The sequence below is a fragment of the Callithrix jacchus genome, chromosome 10 (assembly GCF_049354715.1).
Source record: "Callithrix jacchus isolate 240 chromosome 10, calJac240_pri, whole genome shotgun sequence".
NCBI classification, from domain to species: domain Eukaryota; kingdom Metazoa; phylum Chordata; class Mammalia; order Primates; family Cebidae; genus Callithrix; species Callithrix jacchus.
The window spans coordinates 13,736,654-13,757,445 of NC_133511.1; the positions used below are offsets into that span (position 1 = coordinate 13,736,654).

Here is a 20,792-nt window from a genome sequence, read left to right on the forward strand (position 1 = left end):
CACCTCCCACCCCAACCTCCTAGGCTTCAGTCAGAATCCACAGCCAGTGCCTCTGGCCCCCTATCTTCACTCAGCTCCAGAGAAAAGCGGGGACAGCAGCTTTCTGCGGTCAGAGGAAGGGTACATTTTCTTTTTTTATTTTCCAAAAAATTTTTTCCCCTTTTTTTACCTTCACATGAGCAGAGGAAGGAAAGGTACATTTTCTTTGGCTGCTCTACCCTCTAAAGTAGGGCGGCCAGCTGAGAGGAGGACGCGCTTCTGAGGGGCCCAGAGCTTTTCCAAGCTTTCCCCTGCCCCCTGAAGACTGTGTGCTGAGCTGGGGGCAGTTCTAGAGAACTGTTTCCACCCAGATTGCTCTGTATGTGTGTGTGTGTGTGTGGGGGGGGGGGGGGGGCAGAGCTGAGAGGTTGTCCAAGACTAGGAGAGATAAAAGTTTCTCAGGACTCGACCTTGGCCTCCAGCAACCGCGACATCTAAAAAGGGGCGTGTCGCTTCGACAGTAGATCCCAGCGGACCTTATGGCACCAGGTTCACCAGGGCCCGCGAATTCTGCATCTGGAGACTTCTTGAAATCCGGATGCTCAAGCCGGGAGGCGCGCAGTAGCCAGAAGGATGGGAAGCCCAGGCTTGGGCTAGGAAAGCGGCCTTTTAAAACTGATGTCAGGGGCCCCTGGGAACGCAGCCCCGAGCCAAGAGGAAGAAAGTTAAAGGCGAGATGACACGCACTGAATTGGGCAAAGATTGGAAAAGGGGACAAAACTGCGTGCTTGAGCATCGGAGTGCGGGGGAGGGGGCACAAACCCGTATCCGATAGAAATTAAAATCCTGGGAGTAGGTGGGGGCTGCTGCGCGCCCTTCACCCTCGGTGCCCCCATTAAGGGTTCCGAGTTCCCTGCACTCCTGTCCTCTAGCTCCCTGCTTTCTCTCTCCTCGGCCGGTGAGCGGCGGCCGCCGGCGCCCCAGCAGCAGCTAGATGTCAGGCGAAGCCCGGAGCGCGGAGCGCGGGGAAGGGAGGGGAGGGGAAAGGAGGGGTGGGGCGGGGAGCGCGCGCGGGCTTGGCCAGTGCGGGGTGGTGGGCGGGCTGAGCCCGGGGACGGCGCGGGAGGGGGGAGGGAAGGGGGGCAGCTGTGGGCAGGGAGCCGGGCTCGGCCGCCAGCACTAAAGATGGAGAGGCGCCGGGGCCTTGCAGGGGAGGGGGCTCGGCGTTGACGTGGGACGCGGCGGAGGCGCAGCAGCCGGTGGTGATTTGCTAACCTCGCAGCAGAGAGGAGTTGAGGGCGATGAGAGCGGGTACTGCGAACTGCCGGGCGATGCCGTCGCTGCCGCCGTGATACGGAGAGCAACAGTTCCCCAGCAACACCCCTCCCCGACACAGGCACACACCCCCCGACAGGCACGCACACCCACCCCACAGTGCCCGGCTCGGCTGCGGTGAGTGAGGGGCCGGGGAGAGGCGCACCGCCCAGCGAACGCCGCGCGCCGAGCCCCCCCGGGGCTGGAGAGGTCTGGGGGGCGCGCGCTCGCTTCGGCCACTCGGCCGCTGGGCTTGTGCCTTTTTTATTTGGCGTGTTCCCTTACTGCCGCTGCAGCCGTCGCCACCACCGGTTGGGGATCGGCTGGAAGGGGGAGCCCCGGCTGTCAGCCTGGGCGCAGCTGCCTCCGCAGCCCTTCCTCTCCGGGGCACGGTCGGGGTGAGAGGTGGGGGGCGTAGCGGTCTGCGGGGGCTGAGGGCGTGAGCAGAGGGTCGGGGATCTGGAGGCTTTGTACTGCCAGGGGCGGGCAGAGGAGCAGAGCCCGTGGGTGCTCTTATGTTTGCCGACCGGTGCGCGGGCGCGAGATAAGGTTGTGGTTTATTTATTTGTGTGTTTATTCGCCGGCCGGCTGGGAAGCTAGAATTGGAGAAGCTGACGAGTAGATGCGGGGGCGGAGGAGAGCAGGACTGGGACGGCTTACGTTTTGTTTCTCTTTGAAAAAACGTGGTGGGCTTTTTCTTGATTAGACTTGATCCCCCTTTTGCAGGGGAGGGAGGGAAGCTCCAGAGGGTTTCCAGCGCTCCGGGCCCTCCTCGGCTCTCGGCGGGACGGGCGGTGACGCCGGAGCTCGCCGTGCGCTCCCGGCCGCTCTCGGTGGGTGCCAGGCTCTGCACCTGATGCGTTCGGGATGCCTTTCCCACCCTGGCGCGCCCGCCGCTCGCTCGCACAGCGCCTCGCACACTCCCGCACGCGCTGGAAATGCGCACGGTCCCGCCGGCCCGCGGACCCACCGAGACGCACAGAGCGCTCCGCACCGACTCGCTCGCCGGCTCCCGAGCCGCTCGCACCGAGCCTGGGCCGGGCGCGCCGGCCGCTAGCGCTGTTGGCCCGAGGCCCGGGACCCAGCCGGTCCCTCCTGGGGGTCACGGCCTTGGGTCGGAGAGGGAGGGCCGGCAGACCCCTTCTCGCCTTTCCTCCCACAACTCGCTGCGGGGCTTTTGTGCTTCCCCTTCGCCGCGGGGCGGGTCCGCCTCCTGCCGCCGCGTAGTCCTGCCCGCCCGGGCTGTGGCTTTTCCTCCCCGTCTCTTTCGCTTTCCCCTGCCCCTAGTTCAGCTCTCCTTCTTTCAGGTGTCTAGCTCTTCGGGAAAAGTTGCTTCCCCAAGTTTGCTGAAGTCGTTTCCAACTCTCGGTGGGGGTCGCTGGGAACTGGGGGCGTGTGAGAGCGCAGTCGATCCTGAGGCTCTGGCGGGTTAGCGCCGGCTCTCCCTGCGCCGCCCGGCTGGACGCTGCAGCCAGCTCCGGCCAGATCGCAGGCGCTGAGCGGTGGGTGGGGAAGACGGCTGCCTGAGGGTGCCCCGATTTCCCTCAGGACCCAAACGGCTTGTTCTGGGGCGCCAAGCATCCATTCTTTTGGCTGCTCTCTCCTAGTTTTCAGAAGTCCCGATGTCTGCGGGAAAGCACGAGGTGGAGAGGCTCGGCTGAATGGTCATCCCACCCTTGGCGGCCTCCATCCCCACCCCGGGGTGGGCAGCAAAAGTGTCTTGATCAGGCGTCCTGTGAATCCTTTCTGTGTGAGCGTGGAGGCTCCTGAACTGATAGAGCTCCTTCTGGGGGTGGAGGCAAGTAAGCAGTGTTTGAAGAGTGAGGGAGAGACCTTGCTGTTCCTTGCTCCCAGTTCATTCACTGCAATATTGGCCGCTGCAAGGCAGACACGGGGAGGGCCCTGGGCCTGGGCGGTCTTTCTAACACTCCTTAAGCGGGATTCGGAGTACAGGAGCCCTCTTATTGATCCTGAACAGGCTCAGGGAGAGGCCTTTGTTTCCCAGCCCTGTCTTCCCTTCGTACTGGTTATAACTCACACCACAGATGCTGGTGCCAATACCACGTCCGGAGCCTCTGAGCCATGGCCAGCATCCCTTGCTGCCCCTGGTCACAGGACTTGCAGACTCCTTGGAGCCTGTGGGACACACGTGGAGTTCACACACCCAGCCCAGCATGAGCACTCCTGGCTGTAGGGGCGCATATTTACTACCGGCTCTCTCCATACCTTAATGACTCATCCTTCTTTGTTTTTTAGATCCTCCTGTCCACTGCTCAGTTATGGGTAGGAGGGTAGGTACAGCACCTTATGTAAGTGTGTGTGTACACCCACTTTTTTTTTTTTTTTTTGAGATAGAGTTTCACTCTTTTTGCCCAGGCTGGAGTGCAATGGCGTGATCTTGGCTCACCACAACCTCCACCTCCCAGTTTAAGTGATTCTACTGCCTCAGTCACCTGAATAGCTGGGATTACAAGTGTTAGCTACCATACCCAGCTAATTTTGGATTTTTAGTAGAGATGGAATTTCTCCATGTCGGTCAGGCTGGTCTCGAACTCCCGACATCAAGTGATTCACCCACCTCGGTCTTTCAAAGTGCTGAACTTAAAGGCGTGAGCCACTGCCGCCCAGCCCCACACATCTTTCTCTTTGTCTCTGGCTGATGTACATATACGCATACAAACAGTCCAGATTTTAGATTACATATTCAATAACTTTGAGTCTTCCGTGGATAGAAATGACCCAAGTTAGTGTGTGGGTTGTGTGTGTGTTCCTGTTAGTACCCTGAGATGGGGGCAAGGCTTGGGTCTGCCAGTGCTTTATAACCCTCAGAACAGTAGAAGGCCAGAGGCCAAGGCTGATGGTGAGAGGACAGGCTTTGGGGAGGAAAGCCCAGGAGAGCCCAGTACCCATAGATTTCTGTGGGTCACGACTACAGGCTGCTGGCCTCCAGTGAGTCTGACTCTTTTCCTGGGGCTCCTGCACTGAGGCAGAGTTTAGAAAAACTTTGTTTTGAAGATGAGGTTTGACATCCAGGGGGTTGGCATGAAGCTGATAAGGAAGAGGCTAAAGTCTTGCTAATTTTAAGTAAATGTACCTCGTCATAATGAATGTTGGACTTGCCTAGGGAGCCCCTACTCTCTATGGAGAAAGCTGAGGACTCACAGGACTTCAGTGCCGTTTTCATTTCACTTCATCTAACAGATGTCATAGGGTAGGGAATTAGGCATCGGCTGTGGCAGAAGCTTCTTTTTACTCTCAGCATCCCTGGGCTTGAAAGGCAGATTTGTAGATTTCTGGGAAGCTACCTCAATTAAAATCTCTAAGTTCCTCTTGCTGGGGGCTTGGCAGGAGGGAGGAGGGGGCATGTTGTAGCGGTCGAATTCTTACTTTTAGGGACACATGAATTTGTCTTTTGTTCTCTCACCTCTTTTGCTTCTTCGCCTCTTCTTCCCTCTAGTCCCTTCTGTTGGCCCAGGAAGCCCACCCTGCCCCGCCACGCAGAGCCCAGAAGGAAAGAGAGCCTCATGCCTGAGCCGAGGGGAGCACCATGGATCTGACAAAAATGGGCATGATCCAACTGCAGAACCCCAGCCACCCCACGGGGCTGCTGTGCAAGGCCAACCAGATGCGACTGGCCGGGACTCTGTGTGATGTGGTCATCATGGTGGACAGCCAGGAGTTCCACGCTCACCGGACGGTGCTGGCCTGCACCAGCAAGATGTTTGAGATCCTCTTCCACCGCAACAGCCAGCACTATACTCTGGACTTCCTCTCGCCAAAGACCTTCCAGCAGATTCTGGAGTATGCATACACAGCCACGCTGCAAGCCAAGGCGGAGGACCTGGATGACCTGCTGTATGCGGCCGAGATCCTGGAGATCGAGTACCTGGAGGAGCAGTGCCTGAAGATCCTGGAGACCATCCAGGCCTCAGATGACAATGACACGGAGGCCACCATGGCTGACGGCGGGGCCGAGGAAGAAGAGGACCGCAAGGCTCGGTACCTCAAGAACATCTTCATCTCGAAGCATTCCAGCGAGGAGAGTGGGTATGCCAGTGTGGCTGGACAAAGCCTCCCTGGGCCCATGGTGGACCAGAGCCCTTCAGTCTCCACCTCTTTTGGTCTTTCAGCCATGAGTCCCACCAAGGCTGCAGTGGACAGTTTGATGACCATAGGACAGTCTCTCCTGCAGGGAACTCTTCAGCCACCTGCAGGGCCCGAGGAGCCAACTCTGGCTGGGGGTGGACGGCACCCTGGGGTGGCAGAGGTGAAGACGGAGATGATGCAGGTGGATGAGGTGCCCAGCCAGGACAGCCCTGGGGCAGCTGAGTCTAGCATCTCAGGAGGGATGGGGGACAAGGTTGAGGAAAGAGGCAAAGAGGGGCCCGGGACCCCGACTCGAAGCAGCGTCATCACCAGTGCTAGGGAGCTGCACTATGGGCGAGAGGAGAGTGCTGAGCAGCTGCCACCCGCAGCTGAGGCTGGCCAGGCCCCTGCCAGCCGACCTGAGCACCCAGCACCCCCAGCTGAGAAGCATCTGGGCATCTACTCTGTGTTGCCCAACCACAAGGCTGATGCTGTGTTGAGCATGCCGTCTTCGGTGACCTCTGGCCTCCATGTGCAGCCTGCCCTGGCCGTCTCCATGGACTTCAGCACCTATGGGGGGCTTCTGCCCCAGGGCTTCATCCAGAGGGAGCTGTTCAGCAAGCTGGGGGAGCTGGCTGTGGGCATGAAGTCAGAGAGCCGGACCATCGGGGAGCAGTGCAGCGTGTGTGGTGTCGAGCTTCCTGATAACGAGGCTGTGGAGCAGCACAGGTAGGCCCCACTGCAGCCCCGCGGCAGCCCCGTACCTGATGTGGGACTTGAGGCCCTCACACACTTCCTTCATACCCTGGCTGCTCCCACATTAGGGGCCTGGCTCCCCTGTCTTCTTGGCAATTTGTAAAAAAACCAAAACACTTCTTCAAAAGTTCAGGGGGATGGGGAGGGGATTTTTTTAGACCGTAGTGAGGGGGCCTAGGATCTGTCCCAAAAGCACCAGGGGACACTCATGGGCCCATCTTCTTAATAGACCCTTCCCTCTGTTTTTTGCTTTATTGCTCCTGTTTGTTTTTTCTGCTGTCTGGTCTGTTCTCCTTTGCTTGGAGTGACTGATAACGTGGAGAGAAGGAGAAAAGGAAGTGGGATGAGGGTCTCCTGTGGCCTGGATCTGATCATGTTTCCAGGTCCTCAAGTTCCCATGCAGTGGCTCTTGTGAAGACAGGCAGTCCCTTTCTGCTGCTTGGGAGAATGGGAGGGACTGGAGGCTACTTAGGCCATAAGAGCAGCTGCAGGTCCAAACCTTATTCCTGGTGAGCATTCATCTCCTTGCTGTGTCCCTTCTCATTCTCTGATCCTGCACATGCATTTAGGGGGAATTGATTTAAATGCAAGGGGAAAGGACGGGTATAAGAGTCTTGCTCTTGCAGCCTGTGAAGTCTCATTCTTATCCCATCTCTGCTCACACTGAATTAAATGCTGCTTCAGGCTAGCATTGGCTTCCCTCCGGCTTCCGTTTCCTTCTCTATGAAATAACCATTCATTGAGCTCTTATGACATGTTTGGTTCAGTACTAAGCACTTTCCATCAGTTGCATTTTCATTACAGAAGCCCTTTGAGGTAGGTAATGTCCCTTTTTTCTTTTTTTTGGGATGGAGTTTCGCTCTTGTTGCTCAGGCTGGAGTGCAGTGGTGTGATCTCAGCTCACCACAACCTCTGTCTCCTGGGTTCAAGTGATTCTCCTGCCTCAGCCTCCTGAGTAGCTGGGATTATAAGCGCGTGTCACCACACCTGGCTAATTTTGCATTTTTAGTAGAAACAGGGTTTCTCCATGTTGGCCAGGCTGGTCTCCAACTCCCGACCTCAGGTGATCCACCCACCTCAGCCTCCCAAAGTTCTGGGATTACAGGTGTGAGCCACCGTGCCCGGCTGGTAATGTCCTTCTTTTGCATGAACTATACTAAGGCTCAGATGTCAAGTCACTTTTCCAGAGTCACATAGAGAGTAAGAGGAAGAGCTGGATTCAAATTTAGGTCTTTACCCCCTGGTACTTTGCTGCCTCTTGGAGTCATTTAGGCTTGAAGAGGATCCTGCCTATGGAACAGAGGGTTTGGAAGATTGCTTATTGGAAGTGGAGTAAATAACAGAGGGGATCAGTAACAAGTTTTTATTTTTTTTTCCTTGCTTCTGTCATAAACCATATGCCCATCATTTTACCCTCTAGTTTCTGGGTCAGATGAATGGAGTCAAGAAATCCAGCTTTCTGTTGTATTGATGATGGCATTTTGCTGTACACCCTCTGGTCTGCTGTTTTGCTGATCTTGGGTGGATTTTCCACTTCCCCCGCTTCACCTCCATTCCTCTGTTGCTCATTCATGTATGGGGGATGTGAGTGAGAGGGGTTGGGGTGTGGATATCTGGAAGTTGATCTCATTACCCCTAGCCGGAATCTGCTCTGACCCTACCTCCTCGACAGCTCAGAGGCTTACCTTGTGGAAAGTGTGGCAGAGCTAAACGTAGCCGACTTTTTCCAGTGGGTGTGAGAAATAACTGCCACTGAGGTGTGTCTTCTTGATGCTTGTACTGCTCAGAAATAGACTGAGGTTGTGTTTGTTGTTGCTCAGACTTTCCTAAAAAAGGAAACCCCCTCCCCAAACTTGACCAGAGACATGTATCATCTTCTCCGGATGTGCATTATTTCTGCTGTGAGAAGTGGGGTATGGTGGGAAGTGATTGTTTTTCTGACTCTGATCAGGTGCTGGTTCCTGGTTGCTTTTCTTTACCTGAGAGGGCCACAAAAGACAGCGCTCTCTTGAGAGTTCCAAGTTCCCCTTTAGCAAGACCTTCATTCTACTGGGGAGAGAGGGAGGGTTGGCCGTGTTGTATTACAAAGAACCTGGATGGTGGAATTGGCCATGTTTAGTGGTGAGAGCCTGTGATAGGTATTTAACCTTTCTGGGCCTTGTTTCACTCACTTCTTAAAATGGAGCTAGTCAGCAAGGTTGGTGCTGAATTAATGAAGTAAGATCCAGAAATCACTAGAGCTGTGATAGGCACATAGTCACTGCAGCAGTGAAGAACTGACCCTCAGCACCCTGTGTTGTTCAGGCCTCATCTCTGCACAGTCCCCACTGGCTCTGAGTTCTAGTGTGTAGTGTCCACAGGGCTACCCTCCATGGGAGTTGTGTTAACCGTGAGGTGGTGCAGAGGATGTTCCTTTCCTTGTGAGCATGTGACAGCGAGACACTGGCCCTGGAATCCTTGGCATCACGCTTTGGGCTGCTGACAGGGACAATGTGCTTTTTGTTGTTGTTGAGGCAGAGTCTTACTCTGTCACCCAGGCTGGAGTGCAGTGGCACGATCTCGACTCACTGCAACCCCTACCTCCCAGGTTCAAGCGCTTCTCTTGCCTCAGCCTCCTGAGCAGCTGGCGTGCACCACCACACCTAGCTAATTTTTGTATTTTTAGTAAAGATGAGGTTTCACCATGTTGGCCAGGCTGGTCTGGAACTCCTGGCCTTAAGTGATCCACTCACCTTGGCCTCCCAAAGTGCTGGGATTACAGGCGTGAGCCACCATGCTTGGCCGAGAATATGATTTTGACTGAGGGTGGAAGGTCAGCAGCTGCAGCTCAAGAAGCTAGAGCCAAGGGCAGTGCCTTTGGTGGGAAGCTTGGGGGTCGAAAGAAATCAGAGAGGGAAGAAAATATTCCAGTGTGTGCTCGGCCCTCACTCGGGTCAGCAGCCCCTCAGTTCCCAGCTACCCAGCTAGATGTACTTTGTGGAAGACTTTTTTCTCCCCCTCACCCTCAAAACTCCAAGATTAATGTGCTATTCCCTTTTTCCTACTGTTCTCTGTCTTTCCCCCAACCCATCAGCAGCCTGAGAAATGCTCTGGTAGAAGAAAACACCACCCTATAACCAGTACAAACCAAAAAAAAAAAAAAAAAAAAAAAGAAAAAAAAGATGGGAAGGGGAGATTTTGATGCCAGGAAGCCGTGGCATTTGCTGGAAATGTATCAGTGATGAAATAACAGGCTACAGGGTTTATTTTATCTTTAAGCCAACAGGCCTGAGTGTTGGTAAAGACTGGATACCCAGCAGTCTTTCTTGCATTTCTTCTTTTGGTGGGGGGCAGCAGGGAATGGAGAGGAAATGAAGGTAGATTGCTGGTAAGTGAGGCAGGAAGGCAGGGAGTTTATTATGGAATGTCATTGGTAGGTTTCCCCATGATTTGATCCCAAGCCAGGGTGGGGTGAGGGGTAACCTGTTGGCTCAACAGATAGAATCAAACTTAGTGGTGTTGTAGGTCCTGTTCCCTACAGTGGACAGCAAGATATACAAGCCATGCAGTGAAGGAGCGACATGTGCAAAAGAGATGCAGTGTTAAGTGTAGTCATGGATGGATGGGAAGACCAGGCAAAGGCACCACACAGGTAAATAAAATGGGACTGACTTACCTAAATGAAGCAGAAGGAAGTCAGAACAGTGAGAAGATCCGATAAATAAGTAGTATTCTGGAGGCAGATGAAGGAGCAAGGTTCGGGTCCCCAGATCTTTACCAGTGTGTCCGCATTACAGAGGATAATGTCTGAGGAAGGGGAATGTCGTCTCAGGATTCTGGAACACTGACTCTCCCTTTCTTATTCTGAAAGGCTGGAGCAGTTGTGCATATAGGCTTCTCTGGATATGGTCTAGGAACCAGCTCAACTGGACCAGGTGCACCTCATCTGGCATGTAATTCTCAGAGTTACATACATGTGTGGTAAGATTGCAGGGAACAGTGTAGGAGACTTAAGTGTGAACCTAGTCCTCATTTACGGTCCCCAGTCTCCCGTGGCTCATACAGCCTGGTCCTTATGTGTTTCTGAATTTAGTGCTGCAGAATCACAGTGGGGTCTGCTTTCCAGGGCCCCCTGGATCTTACACAGACAAGCACTTAGGTCAGCTGCAGTGTCTGTTGTGCACAGACACCATCACAACTCTTGCCTGGTCTTGAAGGGAATTCTCAGGAACCACAGGGAATGTCTCAGCCAGCTTTCTGGATGTATGTGTACAGCCCTTCCTGGAGGCTTTGTGGAGCCAGCTCTACGGTGCGTGAGCCATGTGGCTAAGATTTCAGAGTTCTGCCTGACCCTTGGCCTTGGTCTCTCTCAGATGATCGGCTGCTCTGTTTTTAGTGGTTGATCACGTAGAAGGCCAACAGGTGTTGACCTTGGTTTAGGCTACTTTTGGGATTTTTGAGGTTGCCTGAGACTCTTGGTTTTCTTTCATCATCCTGCCCAGAGCCTCTGATGTCAAACTAAATTGTGTTTGGAAAAGGGCGTGCTGTAGAATAATGATAGCCACAGCAATGATATTAATAATACGTTTCATGGGTTGCAGCATTTTCTTCTTTGGAAAGCACCTCTAATGACTTTATCTCTCTTACCCTCACCGCTTCCCCTGAGGGGGGTACAGGTCCGTAATCCCGCATCTGTGATAATGAAGTCTGAAAAGCCCTGAAAAGAAAAGGTTTGCAGTAAACTCATTTAGTGGCAAAACCTGATGTGAACTGACGTGATGCTATATTTATCCTGCTCATTTTGAATATTCATGTTTGCCGCAAAAATATTAATGTGTTTGATTACAGAGTGCTGCCCTAGACTCTGCTGGGACTGTTAAACATGATAGGTGTCAAGAGCACCTTCCTAAAATCTGAAGGATTTTGGTCGTTGAAGAACCCACAGGTTTTGGATAAGGAATTGTGAGTGATTATCATTCTGTATTGGCACATGGGGAAAATGAGATTTGGAGCAAAGAAGTGACTTACCCAAGGTCACACAGCTATAAATGGGTAGAACCAGGCTTGCCTTCCAATTCACAGTCCTGGGTGCTCAGCACCAGGCCATATAAGAACATGAGCATTGCTCTTCTGGATCAAACCCATCTGACCTAGTCTTCGGTTGCCAACATCATCCCTAAGACACCACCATTGGAGGCTACAGACATCTTCCTTGACGTCAATCCTAAAGGTCAGGTGTATACCAGCTTCTCTTAGTAGCTATTTATGGTTGCCTTGTCATTCACAGATTTGCTCAAATCCTTTTTGAATCCATTTCTATTTCCAGGAAGTATCCTTTTTTAGGGATAATGAATGACTTAAGTTTATAATCTCCTGGGCTCCTGGAAATCTGGTCTTTTGGAGAGGTCGTTGGTTGTGAAGATAGGAAGATGGCAGAAGACTCTGTAGTGGGGAAGCCAGGTCTAGACCCAGCTCTGCGTTTTTCAGCTCTGTCACCATTGACGTAGTTTGTTTTTCATCCTGAGCCTTAAACTTGTTCATTTTTAAAACTAGGCACTTCAGTGAGCTCTTTCTGATTGTTGAGCTCTTTAAAAAATTCTTTTATTCTTTGTGTACCCACTTATATCTTCATGAAGTCCTTTTGGTTAATTGAATTTTGCTGTTTTGGAATCTGGATTGGCAGTTCAGCCGGCTAAGTAGGCGGTCAGTTTGGTTTGATTCTGTATGCTCTGACTTAGTTTTTTTTAAAATACTTTAACCTGCTTAGGGTTACTGAGCCATCTGGGATCTAGACTGAACTCTTGGAACTTTTGAAGATGATTTCCTTTATTTTATTTTCAATGGAGGAGAGTTGCCCGCTCTTTCATCTCAGTGAGAAGTCCCATTTTAATTTGCTGTCACTATTGGATGGAGCTGTTAATTGCTGGGAGGGAGAAAGCTATAGTTTAGCCACACGTTTTCCTCCTGCTCATTCTAGGAAAACTATTATGAATCTTTAAAATAGTGATTATCCTAAACTGTTAAAATCAAATTTTATTCACAGCTCTTTGATTTCTTGCTAATTCAGGAGAGAAACCTTTCCAATCACTTTAAGTTTTTTATTAATAAATTGAAAGCAAATCCTGCTGAAAGCCTAAGTGTATATAACTTGCAGAGTCTTACTAAATGAAAAAAGATGTGCCTCAGTTTGTCCATTGGAGGGTTTCTGAATTTTCCATAACTAAAGAGTTTCTGTTCTGTTTTGGCTGTGTGCATGCGGTAAAAGCTCTTACTCTCCGGCAGTTATTTAAGTAGTAAGAAATTTGCTACAACCCCCCCCCCCACCCCCAACATTTTACCCATAGGAAATGTGCATTTTGACTGTCCAGGTTGGAATCCTGATTTTGCTACTTGCTAACTGTGACGGTGTTATGTTATTTAACTTCTCTGTACCTGTTTGCCTCATTTGTGAAACAAATAATAGTAGCATCTACTTCATCGGGTTGTTGTAGGATTCATCAGAAAGTATTTATCCTGTGTGAGGAAGGGTAGCACAAAGTAAGTGGTCCACAGATGTTTGCTGGGGTATTTTTCTTGTCATTGTGTGAAGCAGGCCATGCTAGCCGTGCAGGGTGAAAAATGTGTTCCTGTTGGGCCGGGTCCTGCTTTCTCCCAGAGACCGTTCTTCTGCACGGGCGTCCATCTGTACAGCGCTGTAAAACTGCTGCCTCAGGCGCCTCGTGTTTGGGGCTGAGACACTGCACCTGCATCTTCCTCAGAAGCTGATCTCTTGTACTGTGGTGGCCAGGGTACTCTTTGTCCCATTGACCTGAGGCCTGGTGAGTCATTCCAGTTCTTGTTTAAATTTAGCTGGGCAGCGCTCCACTGCCGTCAGGTCCAAATGTCGGGGAGGCTCCCTGACACGGTGTCCTGTTGCCTGTGCACTCAGCCAGGCATGCACATCACTGTGTTTATGGCAGAGATGAGGAGCACAGACACCACCTTACTGATGAGGGTCCTGGGGCTGGGCTTGCGAGTGCTGGGGGACCCAGAGCTTCTTCCCTTGCCTGCCTGTCAATGCAGAATGCTTCTGAAGTGTGGACTCAGCAGACATGGTTTTGAGTGCTGGCTACATGTCAGGTTCTGTGCTAAGTGCACTCACAGCCGGCATCTCTGTAAGCCCTGTAGCTGTCCTGTAAGGTCGGTATCAGTTTCATATTCTCAGATGGGCCAAGGAAGCCCAAAAGGTTAGTGGACTTTTCTGTAGTAAAGAGTTGCACCAGGATTTGTGCCCCCATCTTCTGGCTCCGTGCTCTCTGCGGCTGGGTGATCAGGGGGCTCAGTGCTTCACCAGCTCTGGCCTCCTCAGTTTCTCTGGTGGCTTCTTGAGAGGCGGAAGGTTACTGCAGAGGGTTCAGCTCCTCAGGGGCCCAGGCCACATGGATCCAAGGACTGCTATGTCATCTCTTACCAACACAGAGAGATCAGCTTCTAGTGATAGAGGCCTTTTATGCTGACTCGCAAAACAGAAAAAGAGAAAAAAGAAACCCATTTACAAAAATAAAAATCCCATGCTGTTAATTTCATGCCAGCATAATCAGAAATTCCCCTTTCTACTGTTTCCCCTTAAAAGCCCCGGTGTCCTTATTATGCTGGTGCAGTCTGGAAAACTGCTGTTGGGTTTTGCCTACGTGAGGCTTATCTCTGCAGCTGCGAGGAGGGGATCTGGGACTTTGTTGTCAGCATGGAAACTTCGGCTAAAGACTTATAAAATCCTGCTTAATTCTGAATTCTTAGCTCACTTTCGACTCTGTCCTCAAGACCTGATTTTCTCTGGTGTGAACAGATTATGCTCAGCATTGCAGTAGAAAGGGTCCAAGTTAGATAAGCAAAAGGACTCCCTGAGACACTGGGGTTGTTAGAGACTGTTGTTAGAAGACTGTCACAGACATTTTGATGAAGAGGGGACATTTTGGACTAGTTGAAGTGGTTTTTAGAGTTCTTCCCTCTTTAGGGCCACTTGGATCCCCCTGAAATAAGAAGAAAAGATATACACACACATAAACCGCCACCTTGCTAAACAGGACAGATGTGCCATGAAACCATTATCTTCGTGGGAGGTGGGGTGGCAGCGCAGGCGCAGGAAGACTGACGTCTGGTCCACTTGGGTTTGGGTGCTAGTGCTCCGTGGTGAATTTGGGCAAATGACTTCACCTCTGTGAAGCAGCTATCCTTTTCTGTGAGGCGAGGCTAGCCCCTACCTCTCAATGTGGTTTTTAAAGCATATTAATGAGATCACTTGGAACCTAAAGCACACGAGTGTGAGGCTGCCTCCCTACTTCCTGCTTCTCTTGTGACCCCAGCCCGACAAGGGAGCCGCTGAGTCCCCTGCCACCCTCGCCCGGCGTTGTGCTCTAAGTGGATTAGCTCAGCGTCGTGATCTTAATGCCATTAGGCCTGTTGGCACTGCTCTCCTTGCCATAGTGAGAAGCAGATGTGGCCGACTGTAATGGCCCTTAGGGTGATCCATGGGCCTGCAGTGCTGGGGCAGCCATTATTAGTTGTTAATTTGGGGGAGCCTTTTATGGTAGCTGGGGGAAATGTGGAGGGATTGTTGGAAATTTATTTATTTAAGCTGTTCAGCAGGTTAGGTGCTGCTGGGGTCTACTGTGGCAAAGCCTCAGCTCTCCCCACCATCTCTTTAAAGAAGGCCCCTCCCCAACCCCGAAGCCCAGGCCTGATTACTTCCAGAGTTGGAGAGACAACTTAGCAGGCTCTTGTTTCTTGCCGATGTACCTTATTAGTAGCACCTGGCATCATAACCCACTAATGGGAACCAGTGCTCTCCTCCTGCGTGGCCAGTGACAAGTAGCCCTGTCAGCCGGAGCTCGCCGTGCGAGGAAGTTCCTATTAGCTTTATGGTCAGGAGAAGTTGTCCTGTTCAGGAAATGAATGTTGCCGCTAAGGGTCCGAGGCCCTGACCCTGGCGGCATAACCTGTGCGGGCCGGGGAGACCCTGCGCAGGATGCTTGGGATTTCAGCCCTTCTCTGGTTCTTGTCATATGTAAAGAGGGAATCACTGTGGTATGTTGCAGCCTTGAACTTTTGATTTATGCAGTGAGGGCTACTTAACTGTTTCCATGCCTGGATGGCTACGCAGTGACAGAGCCGTGTTGTGAGCGTGTGTGCCTAGGTATGTGTGTGTGGAGTGATCAAGGGAAGGAGAGACCCCCACTTGCTAACAGTGGCTGTTTCTGGGAGGGGGTGGGTTTCAGGAGAGGATTCCTTTTCATTTTTCTTTTCCTTGCATTCTTGTAGCATCTGAATTTCCCACAGTTGTTGGCTGCAAAGTGGTGAGAAGCTGGAGAGCATTGTGTCTGGAATTGAACCTGGGTTCGAATTAATCTTGTTTCTTAGAGGCTGTGTGACCATGGCAAGATTCCTCACCACTCACTTTTTCATCTGTGAGATGAAATTAATAACTTCTGATTCATGCTGGTGGTATAGTGTTAAGTCGTAGCACAGTGTCAGGCCAGTGGTATGGCCTCGGCTTGCACACTTGAAGGGATGTATATACTTTGTATTTTTTTCATTGTAAAATTAAGTTGTGGTTTTTTTTTTTTTCTTGAGACAGAGAGCCCTACTTTGTTGCTCGGGTTTGAGTACCGTGGTACGATCTCGGCTTACTGAAACTACCGCCTCCTGGGTCCAATTGATTCTTGTGCCTCAGCCTCCCAAGTAGCTGGGACCCCAGGTGTGCACCACCATGCCCTGCTGATTTTTGTGTATATATATATATATATTTTTAGTAGAGATGAAGTTTTGCCATGTTGGCCAGGCTGGTCTCGAACTCCTGACCTCAGATGATCTACCTGCCTTGGCCTCCCAAAGTTCTGAGATTGCAGGCTTGAGCCACTATGCCGGGCCTAAGTTTTTAAAAATTAAAAAGAATGGCAAAGTGCTTTTTTGCTTTTTAACAGATCAAGACTATACCCCCCCCACCCCATTACAGCCCGAAGTCCTAAAAAAGGCTACTTAAGTTGTTCCTTTTCTTTTGTTTCTCCCACGAGTAATGTTTCTAAGTGTGGTTTTTGCAGAGAACAGCAGTGTCTGACCTCATTCTTGAGGGGAACTTCTCTGCCTGCCTCTTCTTGAGAAAAAAATGTTTGTGAGTTGTCTGGCAAATGGATGCATTACTTTTGCTGCTGTTACTGCCGCTGCCGTTTTAAAAGCCCCTGGTGACAAAGGAGTGAACTGCACTTTCGGGGAAAGCATGACAGAATCTGGCCCAGAAAAGAGGGGCCGTTGGGGGAAGGGTTTGGAGATGACGCCTCCTCAGGAACTTTAAAAGAAATCTGTCCATCTGTCTCTGGCATTTATGGCATCGTTGACAGCAGTTCAAGAAAAAATAAGAATAAGTTCTTATCTGATGGCGGGGTTGGGTGCAAAGCCAAAGGACTGGAATGGCCAGCCAGTCGGGGCGGCTGGATCTGGAGTTTTGGAGAAAGGGCCATTGGCTCATTTCTGGGCACGAACGCTCACGGAGGCCAGTTCTCACCTCCTCGTGGGCTTCACTTCACTTTACGTAGAAAAAACTGCGTACGTCTCAAATTAAAAGCAGCTCTTGCCCCGCTTAGAGCCGGTGAAAGCTGCTTCGAAGGCGTTTGTAGAGTAGGGATTGGAAGTGTTCAATGCAAAAGTTAAATCGTGACAGTTGTCCCCTAAATGATCTGCTAAATTAAGGATCCGCTAACATTTGTGAGTCTACCTCCCTGCATTCCCCCCACCCCCACCCCCGCCCCCTTGGCAGAAGGGATAAAGATGGTACCTAAAAACAATGTGAAGCGGCTGCTAAATCGAGTGACTCTAAAAACATTTTTCTTTCCTTGAAGTTCAGTGTGGAAAACCAGACTGGACTTGTCAGGGATGCAGACCTATATAGGTCCATGTGCCTGGCCCCCTTTCCTCAATTTCTAGCACAATGGTTTTCATTGCCACCTCTCCCGCGCCTTTCCCCCCTTCATAATTATCCACGTTTTTACTTTCTGTGTCCTGACAGCTACAAGAGTAGTTTTGTTTTTTTGAGCTGAGGAGCTGCTAAATATTCTCCAGCAGCCAGATTCAGTGGCTGGGGTGGGGGAGAATAGGCCAAACCTTGGCATCCCCTGTTGCAAAAGTGAAAAATATTTCTGTTTGCAGTTAATTTTAGTGGCGAGCAGATCATGTTAACTGGATGTAATTGCTTCCAGATATGGCGGAGGGTTTTGTGTGTTGAGATGAAGGGTCTGGTAAGTGCTTACTTCCTGTGTAAATTACCCTATTCCATTCAGTCTTTCATTCTGGCCAGCCCTGGATTCTGTCATTCTGCTTCCATTTTCCCCCTCCCCAGCCTGCAGCCTGGTGTGAGAAGCCGCTTGCTCGGTTCCTCCAAGGGTAATTCTTTTGTCACTTGGAGCCACTCTCCTCTTGGTTTTTGATGTGAGTTTGCCCTTAAAATAATGAGCAGGGTTTGAAAAGATGCCACCTGGACCCCAGGCCGACGCCCACCTCTTTGCCAGCAAAGGCAGATCTGAAGAGCATCTCCTGGTCATGTGGGTTGCATCTTGGAACCCAGAACTCCTGGTTTTCTGTGTGTGTGTGTGTGTGTGTGTGTTTCCTACTGCCCTCTGACCCCCCACTCTCACCTTAGAGAACACCTTCTCTTTCTCTCAATTAGTCCGACACCTCCTCAACCCGAACCAAGCATGTTCCAGTGGGTCTGAAATCTCAGAAAAAATGAAACAGCTATTGCACAGAGAAGGTTATGTCCACAGAAAGGAGTTGTCTTATCAGACGTGAAGTTGCCACTCTTCTTGCAAAGCAGGCTGCACCTCTCGACACACCTGTCCCTCCCGACATACCTGCCCCTCCCTGCAAGAAAGGGAGAAGAAAACCCACCCAACAGAGCCTTCTCCAGGCTCCTGTGGGTTTCCAGGATTGCAACTGAAGAGAAGTGTTAAGATTCACGTTCTCCTGAACTGTGCTTTGTCCTGTGGCCGGTCCCACATTCTTAGTGCTATTTGCATAAGAGGTTGCTATTTATCTTCCTATATCAGCCCCACTGATAACCCCTGTGTTCTGTTTAACAACCTATGAGGAGTAGATTACTTGATAAATGCCAGTTTTTCCAATATGCAAAGATAAACTGTTGGGGTCAGGGTGAGGAGGGGTGGTGTGTTATGCAGGAGGGCACAGGTGGGGAGCCGGGACCCTCTTTTAGATGGGGTGGAGAAGTGTGAAAGAGCCTGATGAAAGAGAACAGGTAGCTTGTCACATACAGCAGGTGCATTTATCACACGGTGGATCAGCTTCCTGCCCTCACCTACTTTTCTCCTCCTTCATGTGGACGTGCAAAGTCTCTGAGAACATTTCATTGAGTGGGTTGCCTATGCCTACCTACATTAATACAAGATGGGAAAGGGTGGAGGTTATCTTTGCTTTTTAAGTTCCCATCTTTTTCTCCCTCAGTCCTCTCCCACCCCTTCAAGTTGTTGGCTGGTAAGCAGTTGGTGCTCAGAAAAACGATGTACCTCTGAAATCTTAAATGGGTGGACTTTTTCTACCTGCCCTGACTTTGCCGCTGCTTCTGGAAGAGGCTAGGTGAAAAGAAAACTTCTGACCTCATCACCTAGTCAATAAGCTGTCTGAGAATCAAACAAAAGAGTTTAGACTGGCTGCTAAAGCTAGGACCAGCTGATAGCTTTGTTTTGATGTCCTTGTAATGTTTGCAGATCTCCGAGGGTGCTATTTAGAGCAGGGGGCATCTACTGGAACAGACTCACTGGGAAGTTGAAACAGCTAGCTCAAAGTCCAAGAGATGCTAAAGATAGTGAAATACAGCCCAGGAATTGAGGGGGAGGGGGCTCCTCGCTCAAGAAGGAGATTTTCTGGGAGAGGGGTGGGACTGGACAGCATGGAATGAAGGGGAGAAGGTACTGTTTAGAAGGAGGCATCCTGTGCGAGGCTGAGGTGGGCGGGTTACCTGAGGTCAGGAGGTCGAGACCAGCCTGGCCAATATGGTGAAACCCCGTCTCTACTAAAAATATAAAACTTGGCCAGGTGTGGTGGTGGGCGCCTGTAATCCCAGCTAGTTGGGAGGCTGAGACAGGAGAATCACTTGAACCTGGGAGGTGGAGGTTGCAGTGAGCCCAGATGGTGCCATTGCACTCCAGCCTGAGTGATAGTGAGACTTTGTCTCGAAAAAAAAAAAAAAGAGGCCAGGTTCAATGGCTCATGTCTGTAATCCCAGCACTTTGGGAGGCCGAGGTGGGTGGATCACCTGAGGTCGGGAGTTCGAGACCAGCCTGACCAACATGGAGAAACCCCATCTCTACTAAAAATACAAAATTAGCCGGGTGAGGTGGTGCATGCCTGTAATTCCAGCTACTCAGGAGGCTGAGACAGGAGAATCACTTGAACCCGGGAGGCAGAGGTTGTGGTGAGCTGAGATCTCGCCATTGAACTCCAGCCTGGGCAAGAAGAGTGAGACTCAGTCTCAAAAAAAAAAAAAAAAAAAAAAAAAAAGAAGGCACCCTGGATGAAGACTCAAGCTCCAAAATTTGTTAACTGTATGTTTTGGGCAAGTGGCTTAACATCTCTGAGCCCCTGTTTACTTTTCTTATGAAAAATGACCACCTTGTCTGTGGTGATGAGGATAAAAAATACATGTAAAGTGCATAGCAGAGTGAAGGTGGACTGGGCAAACAGGTATGATTGTGCTGTAGATCTGCTACAGCCCCAGGGGAGAAATTATGAAAGGAACTGGTGAAATCTTTTGTTTTAGGCACTGCTAAATTGATGATAGTACGAACCCCGTGCTAACAGCCAGCAGGTGAAATAATAGGTGAATAACGTTAGTGCATTGTAAATATAAGAGTCTCCATTTGCGAAGTGCTACTGCTGTTCTAAAGAAGCCACATTTCTAATAAATAATTGCTTAATCCTGTGATGCTGCCACAGCCCCACAGAGTCTGGAAATCTTCTTTGGGAATTCCTTCTGAAGTCCATGCCGCATTCTTTGGCTTTGCCTTTTGAGAGAGTAGATTTGACTTTTGGAAATGGTCAAAATAATGCACTAACAAATCTGGTGTATAGTGTGTGATAAGCACCGTCGGCCGCTGTGTCTGATTTGGAAGGCAGGTTCTGGAAGGGGTGTGTGGGGGAGGCTTGTTGGCTCAGCTCTGGGGTGAGTGTTGGCCTCTCTTCTTAGGTGGGAAGTAGACAAGGCCAAGGGGCTTTTGATTTCCAACTACTGTGGCTTGACTCCCAGTGAGGAAGGAGTCGCTGCCATGTGCCTGGACTGGGAAGACTCCTCTTGACTGCTGTAATGCTTCTGCATTTGTGGTTTGGCCTCCTGTGAGTTTGGGCTCCTGGGAGGCACTTCTGTTGTTAAAAAAAAAAAAAACCAGGACTGTCACTGGTAGATGTTGCTTGGGGTTAGAAAGAATGGATTGAGTTTTGAGCCCTATGCCCCAAGGGAGTAGGCAGGCCTGGGAGGCACAGTAGCCTGTGTTTGAATTCTGACTCTGCCTCTTTGGAAAGCTCTGGAAGGTTAAAGGAGCTTATGTGTTCAACTCCTAGCCTGGGACCTGGCACATACTCAGCGTGTATTTTTTTCCCCTTTCCGGGCAACGTTTCTTGCCCTGATCACTTGGATAGCA

General features: G+C 50.8%; 1 protein-coding gene across 1 annotated transcript in view; it reads left to right on the top strand.

Moving 5' to 3' along the window:
• Positions 1–1,262: 1,262 nt before the first annotated feature.
• Positions 1,263–20,792, top strand: part of ZBTB16 (zinc finger and BTB domain containing 16) — a 200,585-nt gene continuing 181,055 nt past the window's right edge. Inside the window, exons 1-2 of the mRNA XM_002754425.6 lie at positions 1,263–1,431; positions 4,751–6,108. Of these exons, the coding sequence (XP_002754471.1) occupies positions 4,841–6,108 (1,268 nt within the window). The 5' untranslated portion in view covers positions 1,263–1,431; positions 4,751–4,840. The remainder of the gene's footprint in view (positions 1,432–4,750; positions 6,109–20,792) is intronic.